General features: G+C 51.5%; 1 protein-coding gene across 5 annotated transcripts in view; it reads right to left on the bottom strand.

Annotated features, from left to right (window-relative positions):
• Positions 1–17,555, bottom strand: part of HTT (huntingtin) — a 124,235-nt gene that overhangs the window by 85,941 nt on the left and 20,739 nt on the right. For 4 of the 5 annotated variants that reach the window (XM_021100445.1, NM_213964.1, XM_021100446.1 and 1 more), the window contains 7 exon segments: positions 17,417–17,496; positions 15,759–15,897; positions 10,638–10,779; positions 9,968–10,146; positions 5,700–5,904; positions 3,557–3,604; positions 692–772 (listed from right to left, as the gene is read on the bottom strand). In XM_021100445.1, coding sequence (XP_020956104.1) covers positions 692–772; positions 3,557–3,604; positions 5,700–5,904; positions 9,968–10,146; positions 10,638–10,779; positions 15,759–15,897; positions 17,417–17,496 — 874 coding nt within the window. 5 annotated transcript variants of the gene reach the window in all.

The following is a 17,555-nucleotide window of genomic DNA, read 5'->3' as shown; positions in this document are numbered from 1 at the left end:
TCCCGTTTTCCTCATGTCGTTAAGAAAGCACCACCCCTACCTAAAAACCTGCGGCAGGTTCTAAGCAGCGTCACTCCTGGAGGTCAGTGAGCACCTAAGCTTACAGTGTTGGGCAGAGCTGTAAGTTCTTGTTCTATTTTTATAATTTAAAACACTGATTTTTATTTTGCAGAGCAAATCAATAAATAAGTATTCACTAGTAGATTTATACAGATTTCCCTCCGAAATATTTTAGCCTTATTTTCAGTTATCTAAAAAGACTCTTTTGAGTGGGGTTACACGACCTGAACCACTCTCACTGAATCCAATTATGATATCTTAGTCAATGTCGTCTTGTATAAGATGAATAAAACGTCTAACTACATAACTATTTTAAAACAAATGGAGATTTCCTGCAAGTTAAATTATTCTAGGACAATTCCTCACCCCCTCTTCCCACCTCCCAACCCCTGCAATTCACCCTACCCCCATGCCTTTCTCAAAAAGACACACTCCGGGAGTAGTGACCTAACTGCATCAACCTAACGGACTAAACCAAGGAAGCAGCAAATACCTGATGCAAGGAAATGCACACACACGTTTCAGAGGAAGCACTGTGAAAGCAGCCCGAGCCGGAGCCCCAGCTGCGCCCCAGAGGCCCCTGGGCAGAGGAGGGGGGGGAGGGCACCAGCTACTGAGGGCAGGGCGCTACCTGTGAGGGCGGGGCTGCTGCCCTCCGACCGCGACGCAGGCTCATCCTCCAAGGCCGCTGCGTCTCCCAAGAGCACCTTCCCTAGGAGGTGATGCAGGGAGAGGTCTTTTCAGGCCGAAAAGCAGAACTTTGAAGACCAAACAAGGCATATTCTCAGGGGAAAATCATGACCAGATTTAACTCATGCCCTTATCTGTCATTATACACAATTTCTATACACGTACATCTAGAGCACAAAACACAAAAACCGCAGAGATATATTTAGAGTATTATCAAATTCAATCAACCGGAACGGGAAGACAGTTAAAACAATGATTCTCAATCTGTACCGCAAAGTGTTCCAATAATTAACATGTCTTGATTTAGGCTACCCTTGATGTTAAATAATTTATATTATTATTTAACCTTAAAGATGGTATGGCTAGAACCAATTCCATTAGCTCTTGGGAAAGTCATGCCATATTTCCAATGGCACAATGAACTTATACGGAAAACTTTTATACCTAAAGTCACTTTTCTTTTACTATCTTTCTTTTTATTTCTATTTTTCTGACTGTACCTACAGCATGCAGAAGTTCCTTGGAGTTCCCATCGTGGCTCAGTGGTTAATAAATCCGACTAGGAACCATGAGGTTGCAGGTTTGATCCCTGGCCTCGCTCAGTAGGTTAAGAATCTGGCGGTGCCATGAGCTGTGGCTTAGGTCGAAGACGCAACTCGGATCCCACGTTGCTGTGGCCGTGGTGTAGACCGGCAGCTATAGCTCCGATTAGACCCCTAGCCTGAGAACCTCCACATGCTGTGGGAAGAGGCCCTAGAAAAGACAAAAAAAGACAAAAAAAAATAAATAAATAAAAAATAAAAAAAGACGTTCCAGGGCTAGGGATCAAACTCATGCTACAACAGTGACAACACAAGATCCTTAACCCACTGTGCCACACCGGAACTCCCTATCATCTTTTAATTTGCTAGATTTCTACAGGTGATAATCGGAACTCAAGCACTGATCTGAGAGGATGGAATAATACTTCATCTTCACAAAGTTCTAAATATACGTTTTACAGTTCATGGTTTCCAAACTGTATTAATAAGAAAAAAGAAAGCAAAAGTCTTAACGTGATTTAACTGAACTCACTAAGTCATTATGGTTACATTACTTATAAATGTCATTAAATAACATTATCAAAATAACTATTGTTCCAATTTCTAATTTCACTGCTCTTTAAAGAACAGGTCAGAGATGTGTATTTAACTTCCGTAAGTCTATACCGATGTGATATTAAAGGCCCCCCATGCCAAAAAAAAAAAAAAAAAGAAAAAGAAAAACGGAAGTAAAGGAAACTCAAAATCTAGATGACACTAGCATAGAAACTTGGCTTCCATACTAAATAACAGGGTCCTTTATTACAGAACAAGCGATTTATTTGCTTGAGAAAGCAAATAAAATTCCTGTGAGTGCAGTGTTAACGCAAGCAGTCTCTACCCTTGCAAACAGGAGTTTGTAAGTCTGTTCCAAGGGGCTCTTCCTGAGAGGGGTCAAGGGCCAGGCTGCTGCCAGAGAAGGGTCCCAGGCCACACCTCACCATCCCCCGATCTTACATCCAACAACTCCTATTTTTACCTCTAGTATATGTCGGCAGATTTCACTTGAAAAAAAAAAGAATTTTTGCAGCCACGACTGTTAGAACAGTTTGAAATCTCCAGCTCTAAATAAAAACAACAATAAAACGCCGGAAAAAACAAAAAAGAGATTAAGGACAAATCCCACATCCTAGCTCCAAGAAAACAAACAGAAAACACCTCAACCAGTGAATCAGTCATCTTCTCATCACATCAGCAAGAGTGACTAAAGAAATAAATAAGGTAAATACAGAGACATCCAGTCACAGGCCTGAGAATCTCTTCCTGCCCCAAACATAGAAAGATCAGCTGATCCTAGAAGCCTTCAGCTTTCAAGCAACCTCAGCGTTTTCAGCAAACTTCATTAAGTTCCCACATCATATCATGATGGCCCAAGTACTGACGGGAAGTTCCTCTAGGAAACGTCTGCTTAGTCCAGCAGGGCTAGAACGGTTTTCCTGTTAAGACGCCCTTCAGCACAACAAATAATATCAGGCATCAGGCTCCAACTCATGACCGAGAGGAAGATCAGCGTGTGGGTACGTCTTTGAGGATTTCAAAACGGAAGGCAACAGAACCCCCTCCCTACGGAAATCGAGACTGGAAAAGAAAATAACTGGTGTTGTAAGTGATGTGCACCTCAACCAGCAGACCGGGGCAGAGACACTTTAACAAAAATAAATTAATGGTGGGAGGAGCGAGAACATAGGACTCTCCAAAGCTAAATACGGCTGAAAAATGACACCCAGCCCCAAACTAACCAAACATTACTCCTGACTAATACTGAACAAAATGCATTGGGAAGATAAGCGGCCTTTACAAAACATAACATGTTCCCTTAAGCAGGGGTAGGCGAGCTACTCCCTGCACACGCTTCAGCCAACAAAGCTGCCCTGGAAGGAAGCTGCATCTATTAGCTTGGTATTGTCCTGGCTGCTTCTGGCCACAGGGCAGAGCTGCATCGCTGCAAGCAGCCGTAAGGCCCACAGGCGGGTGTACCACCTGACCTTTTATAGAAAGAGTTTGCTGAGCCTGACCAAAAGCATTAGAAACTTACAATAAGCCAATTCTGGTACCTAAGTGACTTTTAAAAGCCACCCTACAGGACTCTTCAGGCCTGGTTATCCGCAACACATTGATACATTTAATCGCTCTGATTAGAAGAGATACAGACAGAGCCAACTGCATCACAGAAACATGGAAAAAGCAGTAAGATTCAACATGAGAATGATTTCTGAAATAATCACCTTTTTGTTTTCTTGAAAGGACAGGGCTGCATGAAGAACCCCCTCCAGCTGTAAATCACAGAAAGGAACAGATGCAAGTAAGGAAACAAGCTGCTAAAATCAGGAAGGAATCAGAAAATCGTCAAGCTTGACTCAACTTTAAAATCAGAAAATATATGAACATGAAAACTGCATGTTACGATTTTAATTTCAACATGAAAATTATATTAACCCTCAAATACACGGTCCTAAAGAGATGACCTAAAATGTCAAATGAGCTCAAGGGGCATTTAAAAAGCCAAATAAAAACATTAGAAATCTCTGGTTATTTGGTGAATCATCAGATATAAATTTCATCAGAAACAATCATTAGAAATTAGTATTTCCAGCAATTACTTGTAAGGCATGCACTCCACAGAGAAAAGGCTTCTTCAGTACAAAGGACAGTGGACAGGCCAAGGAACATTTTCTTTTTTTCTTTTTTTTACAGTTATAATAGCGATACCTCTAAGTTATTTCAAATCAAGAATCAAGCTAGTACATTCTAACTGCATTAAATTCTCAAATGCACACTGCAATTATTAGTAGCATTCTTAGTCCAAGAGGTGGAAACAGAGGCTCGGGGGCCAAGGGACTCTCCGCCCTGAGGTCAGCGGAGTGAGAACTGGCTCAGTCACTGTGACAAGAACAGCAGGCCCAGGCCTTCCTCGTGCTAGCTCTGACTCTTTCAAGTTCATGGCGTATTCCCCAGCGCCCCCACCCACATAGGCTTTCTTCTTAAAATTACACAGACGCAAGCCTCTTTTTAGCTTTCAGAAAGAAAGAAACGTATTAATTTTAATTTTGCAAATTGCAGAAATATTCACTGCTGAATGACCTTTTAACAGCATGTGCGACTGCTCACCTAGTTCCTGTGAAGATTTCAGTGGCTCTCAGTTCTTCAGCCGCAGTAGAGGGATTTATTACCGTAGTTTTGAAGTGTGATACAGTATTACACTTTCTCACCTAGACTGCTGGCCCAGGGACCCAGGGGCATTCCTGCACAATGGCAGTCGGCCGGCACGCACGGCTCCGGGCGGGAACCCTCCCATGTGTCAGGTTGCCCATCACCGCAGTGACGCAACAGTCACTGTCACATTCTGGGCAGACTATTGTTCCCACCGTGCAGCACAGCACTTGTTCTTGCCTCCCAATTCATCTCGCGCCTTTGAGGCTTTAGGGCTTCAAAAATCCCCCACTGGAAAAACTACCTGCAGGGTCCTCGCAGCTCCCCATTACCTGAACAAGCTCTCTGAAGCCCACTGACCACATTAAGGGTGTACAGACTCGTCTCCTTCACCTTAAACTAAAACAACTTAACCGTCGTTTTTTTAAAACAACCATTAACATATCCCCCCCATGCCCCCTCCCCCGTGGCATTTAAAAAAAAAAAAACATAATCTATGCATGGTTCAGGCAAACATTTACACTGAAACGCAGCAGCAGTGAAGACTGCTGCCAGCTCCCCCGAGTGTGCCGTGCAGAGGGTAAAGGCCCTGCTGCACCCGAGTGGCACTGAACGGACAGGACACCGCAGGGCCTGAGGTGCGGAGGCTGCAAAGGCTCCAGAAGCCTCCTAGGGGCCGCACCTGGTCCTAGAGGCTGCGTTGCTGGGACCTGCCTATTCCAACTCCCTAGCAGCACCTCGGTGTCAGGCGGGTCCGGTCTGTGCAGCGCCCTGATCGGGGTTGGGGCCCAAAGCCCAAGAGCACAGGGAAGAAGAGCAGAGACGGGCAGGGGAGGGGCCGCGGAGCACCAACAGAGGGGTTTTCCAGAATCAGGCAGGACAGCAACAAAGGACCCAGGGGCAGGAAAGGATTCTAGAATTCCAGGAGGACTTAAAGGTCCCAAACCTGGCCAAGGGACACAGGTCCTGGAGCCACTTTCCCTGACGTTTCACCACAGATGAAACGCCACGTGGAGGCGGCGGAGTCAGAGTCAGGACACCGGCCTCATGGCACCACTCACCCCACACCCAGGCTCCTGTTGGCAGGATGAGGCTGAGTCCTGCGTCGGGTCTTGTGAGGGACAGAGATGTAACTTGCTCAGCACAGGGCTGCCTCGTGTTCAGGAGAGGCACATGTTTCTGCAGTGGATGCCGAGAGCCGGCCTTCTAACGACTTACCTATGAGCTCCACGATGCTCCCGCTGCGACTTCGGCACCTGGGCTCGTCGTTGTTGGCGGTGAGCTGCGCGATGCCGCCCGGCGAGGTCAGCGCCTGCAGGAGCTCCGGGGGAGGCGTCCTGAGCAGCTGCTGCAGGAGCTCCAAGGCCCCCGTCACAACGTTGTGGTCTTGGTGCTGAGTGTAATGCAAGGTCAACTCGTAAACCTAGACACAGAAACACCAGCCTTGCGCCATGGTATCGGAAACGTACCCTGGGCTTCAGAGCTTTCGTCCGCGTTGGATCTCAGGTGGGAAAATGTTCTGTTTGCCTTGATTTCTCCCCTAAAAGTTTCTCGACCACACCTACCAGGGGGATCATTAGCTTCCACGCTGCTTTCTAAAGTCTCATGGTTTTCTTCACTGTTACATTAATGCCTTAAAAATAAATAGAACACTTCCACAAAGGCAGAGGCACGCTAAAAAAGAGCTCCATCTCCTTAAACTGGTGGCTAGTAAGGAATAAAGCCCAAAATACACTGAGAGCACAGCTAGGCGGATATACACTTAACAAGCAAGAAGCACTATCCTGAGTGCCACTGAGAAAGGGTTTCCAAAGCTTTTAAGGGCATTTCATCAAACTTTATTCGTGCTTTTACCCCTATATCACATTACATGAACATAATGAATTTATCCCTTTTCCCTTTAATTAGAGGTGCCAGATAAAATACAACGAGTGCTCAGGAGTTCCCGTCGTGGTGCAGCGGAAATGAATCCGACTAGGAACCATGAGGTTTCCGGTTCGATCCCTGGCCTCGCTCAGAGGGCTAAAGATCTGGCATTGCCGTGAGCTGTGGTGTAGGTGGCAGACGCGACTCAGATCTGGCGTGGCTGTGGCGTAGGCTGGCAACTACAGCTCTGATTGGACCCCTAGCCTGGGAACCTCCACATGCCACAGGTGTGGCCCTAAAAAGCAAAAAATTAAAAATAAAGTAAAATACAGAGTGCCCAGTTAAGTCTGAATCTCAGATAAACAAATAATTCTGTAGCATGACTGTGTCCCATGAAATTTCAGGCATACATACACAAGATTATTGGTAATTTATTTGAAATTTAAATAACTGGCATGCTTTTTTTTTTTTTTTTTTTTTTTTTTGTCTTTTATGGCCGCACCCGCAGCATGTGGAGGTTCCCAGGCTAGGGGTCTAATCAGAGCTGTAGCCGCCGGCCTCCACCACAACCGCAGCAACGCGGGATCTGATCCGCGTCTTTGACCTACATCACAGCTCACGGCAACACCAGATCCTTAGCCCACTGAGCAAGGCCAGGGATCGAACCTTAGATTTCAAGGCTTCTTTTTTTTTGTACCTATTTCTCTTTTTGCTGAAGTATACTGTCAAATAATTTTTCAAAAAGCGTACATTAAACAAATATATACATGAAAAGCAAAATGAATTCTTGATATCTAAAAGCATCTATGTTTGACTGCACTTGCATAATAGTTTAGCCAGGCCCAGGATTATAGTAAGTTCTATTTAAATACAGCTAGCCAAACTCCGTTAGCTGAGCTGAACTTCTTAATCAAATTCACTTAATTCACACTGGCCATTAGTCAAAAGAAAACAGATTAGGTATGTTTTAGAGACAGCCTCACCTAGCTTGCTAATCAACAAGGCACCACATTATTTAACCACGATGGAGAAACGTGACTATTAGGACAATGGGTAGTAAACAAGCAGCACATCCCCCAGCCCTTCGGCCTGTGCTCCCCGACCACTGCTCTCCTCGTGGAACAGAGTCTGCCACCTCCCTCCGGCCTCTCTGGTCGTCCCCCAGCTCCCTCCCGACCTCACAGGACCCGGGCTCGTCCCAACTGGCACACCGGCTCTCCCTCACGCCATGAACTTGGCAAAGGCTATAGTTTCTGTCTGTAGAAACTCTCCTCCCAACCTCCTGGGCCTGGCCAACACCTCCTCACCCCAAAACTGGTAATGGCCTGTCCAGCACGCACCCCACCACATACTCCCTACAGCACCCTACCCCCACTTTCCAGGCTACTTAGTGACTGCCTGCTTGCTTCTCCCACCAGCCCAATTGTCTCCAAATTTTTGACTAAGGAGCCTTTCTTTAAAAAAGCATTGAAGGAGTTCCCGTCGTGGCGCAGTGGTTAACGAATCCGACTAGGAACCATGAGGTTGCAGGTTCAATCCCTGCCCTTGCTCAGTGGGTTAACGATCCGGCATTGCCGTGAGCTGTGGTGTAGGTTGCAGACGCGGCTCGGATCCCGCGTTGCTGTGGCTCTGGCGTAGGCCGATGGCTACAGCTCGGATTCAACCCCTAGCCTGGGAACCTCCATATGCCGCGGGAGCGGCCCAAGAAATAGCAACAACAACAACAAAAAAAGACAAAAAGACAAAAAAATAAATAAATAAATAAAAAATAAAAAAATAAAAAAGTATTGAAGCTGCAGCTCCGACTCAACCCCGAGCCTGGGAACTTCTGTACACCGTGGGTACAGCCATAAAAAGAAAGAAAAAAAGACAGAACAAAACAAAAAAATGAGGTAAGGATGAAATTTTTTTGTCTTTTTAGGGCCGCACCTGTGCCATATGGAGGTTCCCAGGCTAGGGGTCGAATCGGAGCTATATATAGCTGCTGGCCTACACCACAGCCACAGCAACTCGGGATCCGAGCCACATCTGGACCTGCACCACAGCTCACGGCAATGCCATATCCCCAACCCTCTGAGCGAGGCCAGGGATCGAACCCGCATCCTCATGGTTCCTAGTTGGATTTGTTTCTGCTGCGCCAAGACGGGAACTCCTAAACTACTTTTTTAAGTATATTTGTTACTGCTATAAGACTTTCTTACTAAATTTGGTAATGATTTTTTTTTTTGTGAGGGCAATATAATTACTGTCCTGTCTCCTGAGCCTGCCCGCTGCTTGTATTCAAGGGCAGCTGGGTGCCCTGGAACTCAACATCCCCTAGAGCCCACTCCTGCCACGTCACTTAGCACCAGCCAGCATCCACTGGCTGACTGTGTGCCAGGAAGGAGTCTGCGCGCCTTACAGATATCACCTAACTCAATGCTTGGCACTGTCTTCAATTCATGATTTCTAGGCAAGAATCACCTTAAGCCACTTACAATATTATACCCTACAAAATTTAGGTAAAGTACACAACTCATAAATCCAGTTAACCTAACTACCTACCTATAAACTACCGGAAGCAGACAAGTGCATCAGGGCGTGTCCCCCAGACCCCAGGCCCTGTGCCCGACCCCTGGCTGCGTCGTGAGACCATCTGATTCACAGAAAAGGTGAGGCTTTGCCCGCGCCCAGTCCATTCAATATGGGATAACCCCTAAAAGACCCACATATTGAAAACGCAGCGGCCCTAGTGCAAGGTTACGGCAACAAGCTGGGGGGGCAGGGTGCACAGACTCATGAGCCCAACCCCAGGGTCCCGGGGGCAGGAACCACACTCGAAATGCTCAGCGCCCAGCCCGGTGCCTAGCACACAGTGTGTGCTCCATACCCACGCGACAGGTGAACACATCCTCTGAGCCTGGCTTCTGTGAGGGGTTTCTGGCCGCACCGGTGGCATGCAGAAGCTATGGGACCCAGGACCAATCCTGTGCCACAGCAGTAACCAGTCCCACAGGAGTGACAATGCTAGACCCTTAACCCACTGAGCCACCAGGGAACTCCTCTGAGTCTGGTTTTCTTTCTTTCCTTTTTATTTTTTTGTCTTTTTGCCATTTCTTGGGCCGCTCCCACGGCATACGGACGTTCCCAGGCTAGGGGTCCAATCGGAGCTGTAGCCGCCGGCCTACGCCAGAGCCACAGCAACACGGGATCTGGGCCGTGTCTGCAACCTACACCACAGCTCACGGCAACGCCGGATCCTTAACCCACTGTGAAAGGGCAGGGACTGAACCTGCAACCTCATGGTTCCTAGTCGGATTCGTTAACCACTGCACCACGACGGGAACTCCCTGAGTCTGGTTTTAGAAACAGGATGAGAGCGTTCTCTGTGCCAGACAGGGGTCTGGGGGGTTTACATAAAGCTCTTGGGACCCACCTAAGAGATACCCTCACCTCACTCTGATGTCACTACCAGACAAAGGTCACAAGGCTAGGGGTCATGGCCAAGGGTCTGAACCAGGGGTCCAGCTCCAGAGTCCATGCTCTTCCCCTTTGGTTCTGCTGCTTCTCTTCAAATGACCCGCGTTTCTGAGAGCTGGGTGTCTACGCACAGGCACTGGAGTGGGCTGGGGGGCGCCTACCTGGACAAGCTGTTCCGTCGAGGGAGAGACCTCCATTTCCTTCCGGGTCACCCCGAAGCTGCCTTTCAAGCTCGTGTCCTTGACCTGCTGCTGCAGCAGGGGCACCAGATACCTCAGGGTGAGCAGCACCCCGAGAATCAGGAGGGTGCCGTGTTCCTCCTCCACAGGCACGAGCAGACCTAGGAAGGCGGGGACAAGACTGTCACATGGGGTCCGCTGCTGGGAGAGCGTGGCTGCCCGTGGAAAGAGCCACACAGCAGAACCCTGCCACGAGGCCGGGAGGAGGGGCAGAGACAGCACACGAGACCCAGGGTACCTCACCGCGCCGCCGGGCCAGGGGTCAGGGCTAAACCCTCCCTGGCGAGGCGCCGGGCAGCGAGCTCCCCTGCCTCTTCTGCGCCAGCACTCGCCACCCCGAGCCGAGGGAAACCGCGCGGAGAGCCTGCACCGCCCTCACGGGACTGAGGCTCCGCGTCAGGCCGTCGCAGAGGCTGGGCGGTGTGCTGCGCGGAGGGCCAGCCCGCGGAGGCTCAGGGTCACAGCCCCGGCCCTGCCCACGGCCCCGCCAGCTGCCCAAGGGCCCGGCTGCCGCGCCCAGGCCTCCCCCAGACCCTGCTCACACCCACCGGCAGCGGGGGTGCGGGGAGGACGGCGAGCAGGCGGCACCCACCTAAGAGCACGCTGAGCAGCCAGCTGTAGAAGTAGCGCGTCCGCCGGGAGTGCTGGCACACGCTCACCGCCGCGCCCGCCGCCGTGCGCCGGACCGTGGGGGAGCCGGACTTCAGGTTCGCTACGAAGGCCTTCAACAGAACCTGCGGAGGCACAACCCAGCAGAGGAAGACGAAGAAGCACCCGTGAGACCCGCCGTGGATGGCAAACAGCCGCCCCTGCGCCCACTCCTGGCAGGGCCAACGTGGGAACAGCTGAGCCCCTGCTGGAGCTGCGCGGCCGGATTCGGGGAATGTGAGGGCCGTTTGCAAACACGCCGCCTCTCTGCTCCCTTCCAAGCTGCAAGTCGAGACCTGCTCAGCATCTGCAGCTCCTAGAAAAGCTGTGCCCACAGCACTTGGGGACGGGGTCAGTGAGTGGCCTGTGCGAACTGAACGGAGTAAAAGCCAATCAATGAGGAAGGCCGGGCCAGAGAGCGCGCCGACCACGGCAACGCCCGGCCCAGCGCCCGGCCCGGAGGTGTGCCGCCCCCGCCACTGGGGGACGTGCCCACGTCTGGAAACAGGCAACTGAGCCGCCGGACCCCACACACGCCTCGCAGGCACTTCCCTAAGAAAGCAGAGAATAAGGCTCTGGTCCCGCGCCCCCAAGAGGCCCAGGGAGAGCTGCTAGGGTGCGAACGCGGACCATCTCGGGCTGGAGAAAAATACCCAAAGACGGCAAAGGGGTGGCCGTCCAGCTGCAGGCGTGCGGCGGCTCCGGTGGTTAACAGTGTCCACCTGCCGCTCTTCTAAACCCGTGGGGCGCGGGCCGAGCGCTGCCGAGCGTCGGAGAGGCCGTGGGGGCTCCGCAGAGCAGGTCTGACCGCCGGCGAACGAGCAGCACCTGACCAGACCGGCGTGTGACTGAGAGACCAGCTTCGCCCTAGCAGCGTGCTTACAACACACCGGTTCTCGGAGGCTCATCCACACGCAGTGAATTCGCAGATCAGCCCTCAGGACCAGGGAGGAGGAGGACCAGAGCCCCGGCCGCACGACACCCCCGGGGGCTGCGGCCTCCAGCTTCTCCTGAGAGACAACACCCCGAGAAACCACTCGACTTGTCTCTGCCAAACTTTTTTAGCGCCAAGGAAAGATAACGGCATCTTAAAAACGCCTCTGGGCGACCACACACACAAATACGTCACTGAAACACTTAGGGAGAGAATCCTTCTACGTCATTCCAAACTTAGAAGCAGAATGAAAGCCACGCACCACCATGAAGAGGCGGCAGCCCATGGCGAACTTAAGGTTTGGAATAGTGACAAAACTGAATCTGAGAGCTCGAGGGGGCTTTCTTGGGTCCAAACCGTACCACCCCAAGGACGCCCTGCAGAAGGCAGCTGGCAGAAAGTAACTGGGCCTCGCTTAAAAGCTCTCCTCAGAGTTCCCACTATGGCACAAGGGGATCAGCAGTGTCTCTGCAGCGGCAGAGATGTGGGGTCAATGCCCCGCCTGACACCGTGGGTTAAGGACCCAGCGTTGCCACTGCTGTGGTAGAGTCGCAACTGCATTAGGATTCAACCCCTCCTCTGGGAACTCCATATGCTCCGGGGTGGGCAAATATAAAAAAAGAAAAACAATTAGAAAAAGAAAGAAAGAGGAGTTCCCATCGTGGCGCAGCGCTAATGAACCTGACTAGTGCCCGTGAGGACGTGGGTTCGACCCCTGGCCTCACTCAGTGGGTTAAGGATCCAGCGTTGCCGTGAGCTGTGTAGGTCACAGACGCGGCTCAGATCCCACAGTGCTGTGACTGGGGTGCAGGCCAGCAGCTGTAGCTCCGACTGGACCCCTAGCCTGGGAACCTCCATATGCCACGGGTACAGCCCTAAAAAGCAAAAAAAAAAAAGAAAAGAAAAGAAAGAGAAGCTCTTCTCACGAGGAGGAGGTGCAGAGAGCTCCGCTCTTCTAAACACGTTCATGACATACCTAAGAGCATCTCAAAGGAAAAAGATCCCCAAATCACGCCACTTCAGAGTCAAGAGTACTCTAGGGCACGGACATGGAAATAAACCAAACCCTGAAACCATGATGCCGGAACACACTCGGCAGGTGGCTAAACTTAGGATGACAGAAATCCAGTTCCCCGAGGCCAGGGAGCCACCAGCATCTGCTCTCAGCACTGACGGACGTGTGAGCCAGGCCGCCCCATGGGAAAGCAGGTTGGCAGTTCCTACCGAAGCTGAAACACAGTCCCCACCACCCAGCGACTCCACGTCTAGGTCCACAGCCAGGCCGGGAACAGGCGCAGCAACAGCACTCGTGACAGCGACTGCAAGCCCAGGTGCAGCGAAGCCACGAGGAAGCCACGTCTGTGGCCTCTGCACACCACGGCTGCTATGTGGCCGTCATCCCCTGACACACACGGCGCCGTGGAAGAATCTCACAGGCCTGACGCTGAGCAAAAGTACCCGTACGGCTCTCCACATGCACCGCTGAAAGCAGAGCCTCTGGCCAGGGAAGCTGGCTCAGGGAGCACAGGGGGCGGTGACAGGGAGCGGGCACCAGGAGGCTCCTGGGGCAGTAACACTCTATGTCCAGGCCCAGGCGGTGGCCGCAAGGGCAGTCTCGCTCTGACGGCTTGTCGAGGGGCACACTGCTGATTACGGGCGCCTGGCATGCAGGTCACATGCCGGTAAAAGGCGAGGCTCGGGAGGCTGGAATCTAGGAGGCACTCCTGAGGGTGAGACGACACCAGGGTCCCCGGGAGGAGGCTTCTGGCCAACATGCTGGTCTGGACATGTGACCCCACTAAAGTCACCTGCACGAGCTCCAAAAAGCATGAAAAGGACAAGAAAAACAGAACAGGGACAGTGGCAGACTAGAGGCATCAGCGACTTTTAGAAGCTAGAAAGTACGCAAGTGGTCAATGACTGACTCACAGGAATGAGTTCCTGCCAAGCCTTTCTGGAAGTTAGGGAGAAGCACGGAAAGCCACCAACCAAAGACAAGCTCACTCCAGCCGCAAAGCTCCAAGAACAGCTCGGGCCCGGAGCGCTAGGGACCTCCAAACCCGGCCTGGACATGGGGACGAAACAGCCACTTAGCCAAGTGCCCCTTGTGCAAAGGGCCAAGCCCTCTGCCAGCCAGGCCACGGGGAAGGGCCATCACGTCCCCACCTCCCACAGAGACAGGGAGTCCCCAGAGATGCTGGCGCAGCTGAGGGCAGACGCGAGGACAGACAGAAAGCAGAAATGAAGAAAAAGTCTGCCCTCCGACCAGACTGTTAGCCCCTTCCACCAAAGGGTCCCAGGACAAACGCAGGTGGGCTTATGCCTCTGAGCAGAGCAAGGACCTTCCCTCCGGGGAGACGGACGGGCCCAAGAGGAAGAGACACACTGACTCCGACGTGGCGGGAAAGCAGGTTCACTATCTGTTCCCTTGGCGAGTCCGCCAGGAGCCGAACCCCGCCACACACGGGCTCCCGGTAAGCTCTGCAGGCTCTCACTCAAACCTACGTGGACAGCCGCTGAAATAAGGGAAAAAGGCCGGAAACAGAGGAAGTCAGAAGAAACACAAAACGTGGAGGCCAAAGGAGGTTGTCAAGCAACTGTCATCAACATCCTCAGAAAGACGAGAGCGCGTTCACGGAAGAAGACAAGGCGCCAGAAGACATCACAGGAAAGAGCTCTTAGAAGTTGGAAACACGCAGCAAGAGCAGAGATTCAACGGAAGGGCCTGAAGTGGACGTCTCCTAGAAAGTATTTAAAAAAAGGAAAATAGAAATAAAAGATGATCCAATGTGTGTTAGTCCAGGAGGCCAACATCTAACTAGCAAAGTTCAGAAAGAAAGCACAGAGGAAGTAAGAGGGGAAACTGTCAGAGAATCATAAGGACAGTTCCCAGAACGGAGGGCTAGAAGGTTCCTAACTTTATCAAGCACCCAGCACACCACGCTAGACAAAAAATTAAAACCTTCTAGAGAAGGACACATTCGAGGCTAAGGGATCAGATCATTCAGCTTCTCGAGAGCCATGCTGGAGACAGACAAGGGGCAACGGCTTCTCAGTCCTGAGGGAAGACGACCTCCAGGCCGGAACTCCGCACGCACGCGGCCACGTGTGAGGGAGAAGTAAAGGCATCGTACGGAGACAAAAATCTCAATTTTCTTCCCATTCACCCCTTCTCAGGAAGCCACATCCTGTCAAGGAGCAAGCCTAGCAATAGAGATGTGGCCTCCAGGAACCAGGCATCCGACATGGAGCCAAGACACGACCACGCAAAGAACCTACAGGTGCCCTGAGCAGCAGCAACTCCAAGGAGCCATCAGGTGTGTGACTGTACGGAGACACAGGTACCACGCAGCCAGAGGTGAGAAGGTGGAATCAGCAAAGAACAAGAAGCAAATGAACAAGAAGCAATTACAGATTCTAGAAATCTCAAGACACTTAGCCACGGCGCAGCACAGACCGAGCAGCGTCTACCAGCTCAGGCCTAAGGGTGTGCACCCTGCATACTGACCTCACTCTGGAAAAAGAAGGAAGAAGGGTCAGAGCCAAACTCATCTTTCCCACTGTAAAAAATGCTAAAAAATCCAAAGCCAGCAGGTAAGCATGCTACTTAGAAATGGGGAGAGAAATACCAAAAGCAACACTAGCGCAGGGTTGACCCACTAAAAGGAGGCGGCCAAGAATCAATCCCTAATCCTCAGACCACGGCTCAGGGCCACAATTTCTGACGTTATCAACAACACTGAAGTGGTGTGAAGGCTTCTGGCTGGGCGAACACAAATGGGAACCAAGTGATCCCCCACGGCCTCGCGCGTGGGGGTCCGCCGCCTGCGCTGGGACAGTCGCCTTTGCTCAACCAGACCGAGAGGCCAATCAACTGAAGCACCCAAACCAATCTGCTCCAGAGAAACGCCTTTGGTTCTGTATCTGCCAACCCCCTTCCTGGCCAGCTTTTCACCCACAGTAAGACCGCCCAAGTGGAAAGGGGCTCTTACTGTGCCTCCAGAGAACACAAAAGAGCTTCATTTCAGTCGAGAAGCACAGGCCACCCAGGAGGTACCCACATGTCTGCCGTGCAAGAGCCCCCTCCCCGTAAGACTCCTCCTCGCGTGGGACCTGAGGCGACAATCGTACCTTAATCTCATTGTCGTTTGCGAAATTGCCAAAGGACGCCATGATTTTCGGGACGGCTGCAGCCAAGGTCTCCTGAACAGACTCCTCGGGCCTCTTGCTTGTGCGCGTCAGGCAGGGCAAGAGGTTCACCAAGTACGGCCTGCCAGGCGAGAGGAACAGCGATTACTCCTCCGCCTTCGTGAGACAGAAGCAGTTAGTTTAGCACCTGCCAGGGAGAAAACAGTTTTTACAAGCACGAGTCGTTCCTGGGAAGCAGAAAAACCCCAGCTAGAGGCTAAATGCAGAGGAAGCTCGGATATTGGGAGATACTCATCCCGCAGTGCTCCTAGAACCGCAAGGACTCTCAAAGGCTCGTTTCAAAGACCATTTCAGTAAATTATAAGTTATTAAAATACACAGGTTTTAAGTCAGAAAACAACAGCTAATATAAGAAAACACCATTTTAAAAATGAGAATAAAGCTTCCTTGAAAGGGAGCATTACAAAACGCCTTCTACGCGTACACACTGAAGGAGGCCATCAGGAGGGGCCCTGGCCCTGGCGAGAGAAGCAGAAGACTGCGCAGGACGGCAGAGGCGAAGTCACAGGGGGACGAGCCAAAGCCACGGGACATCCCCCCACACTGGGTGGTGACAGCAGCCTCTGGTGGCGGGATGGAGAGCACGCAGGTGCACGCCTTGGACAGGACAGGGAGGGAGGCAGGCCCTACAAAGGAGAAGAGCTTTTGCAGACCCAAGGAAAAAAACAAACCGGCCATGTGAAAGAAGACACGCCTGACTTTTTGAAGAAGTCAGCCAATGAGTCGACGGGGAGCGTCTGAGCTGATGGGGGGGTCACTGAGGGTGAGCTCCCCCGGGGCCCTGGGGGGGAGCCGGGTTGCATGTGAACAGCTCTGGGAAATAAGTGGAGTTTGAATATGGGAATGACATGACCCACTTGTGTTTTTTAAGGTCACTTTGGCTTCTATGTGGATAACGGGGGGGGGGGGGGGTTGCTTCATAAATATGACCAAGTTTTCAAAATAAGGATAGTAAAAGAAAAAGGTTATAATAAAAAGAAATTCCCTTAGTGACTGTATCTCTAATACACTCAGATCCAGTGGAATAGGTCATTGTTTCATAATAAAAGGAGGGTTCCTGCCACTCCAGGGTCGGGCCAAGGGTCTGTAGGCGTCGGCACATCTCGCTGGTGAAACTGTGATCCTGCTTTTGCTTTCTGACCCATTATGACCCAACTGGTTCAGTCAGTCTCAACTCTGTTCGCTGTTTCACGTGGCTGTTTTTAACCACGTGCCAGGCAAAGGCGTATTCTCCCTAACCCTACAGTGAGCAGCAATGAGCCTGGAACTCGCCCTTGAACTACCTGAGCATCTTTTCAGCAACTACCACGTGCAGACACGTGGGCAGTCTCCCGAACATCGAACATCGGGGGAAGGATGGGTAGAAGATGACCGAGCACAACGATGCAGGCGCCAGAGCTGGAAGCGCTCCGGAGGAAAAGGAACGGGGCAAGCTGGACGGCACCTGGAGAGGCGGAGGTGGGCACTCTAGGCAGAGTGGACGGGGAGACCTCGAAGGAGGAGACGCTTGAGCAGAGACGGAGAATCCACAGGACCTGGGTCCCGCCCAGCGGTCACAACAATCCAGAGCCACAGCTTACCTGCACTTCTGAGGCCGGACCAGGTGAGCCAGCTCAGCAAACCTCCACAGGGCAGCACGGAGGCTCCGAGGAGCACCGTTCTGGGTGGATTGAAGGAGCAGTGTGTTACACTTAAGAGGCACAGACACTAGTCACCAAG

This window comes from Sus scrofa, chromosome 8 (genome assembly GCF_000003025.6).
Source record: "Sus scrofa isolate TJ Tabasco breed Duroc chromosome 8, Sscrofa11.1, whole genome shotgun sequence".
NCBI lineage: Eukaryota > Metazoa > Chordata > Mammalia > Artiodactyla > Suidae > Sus > Sus scrofa.
Note: the sequence above shows the minus strand (reverse complement) of the source record. Positions and strands in the feature narration are given on the sequence as shown.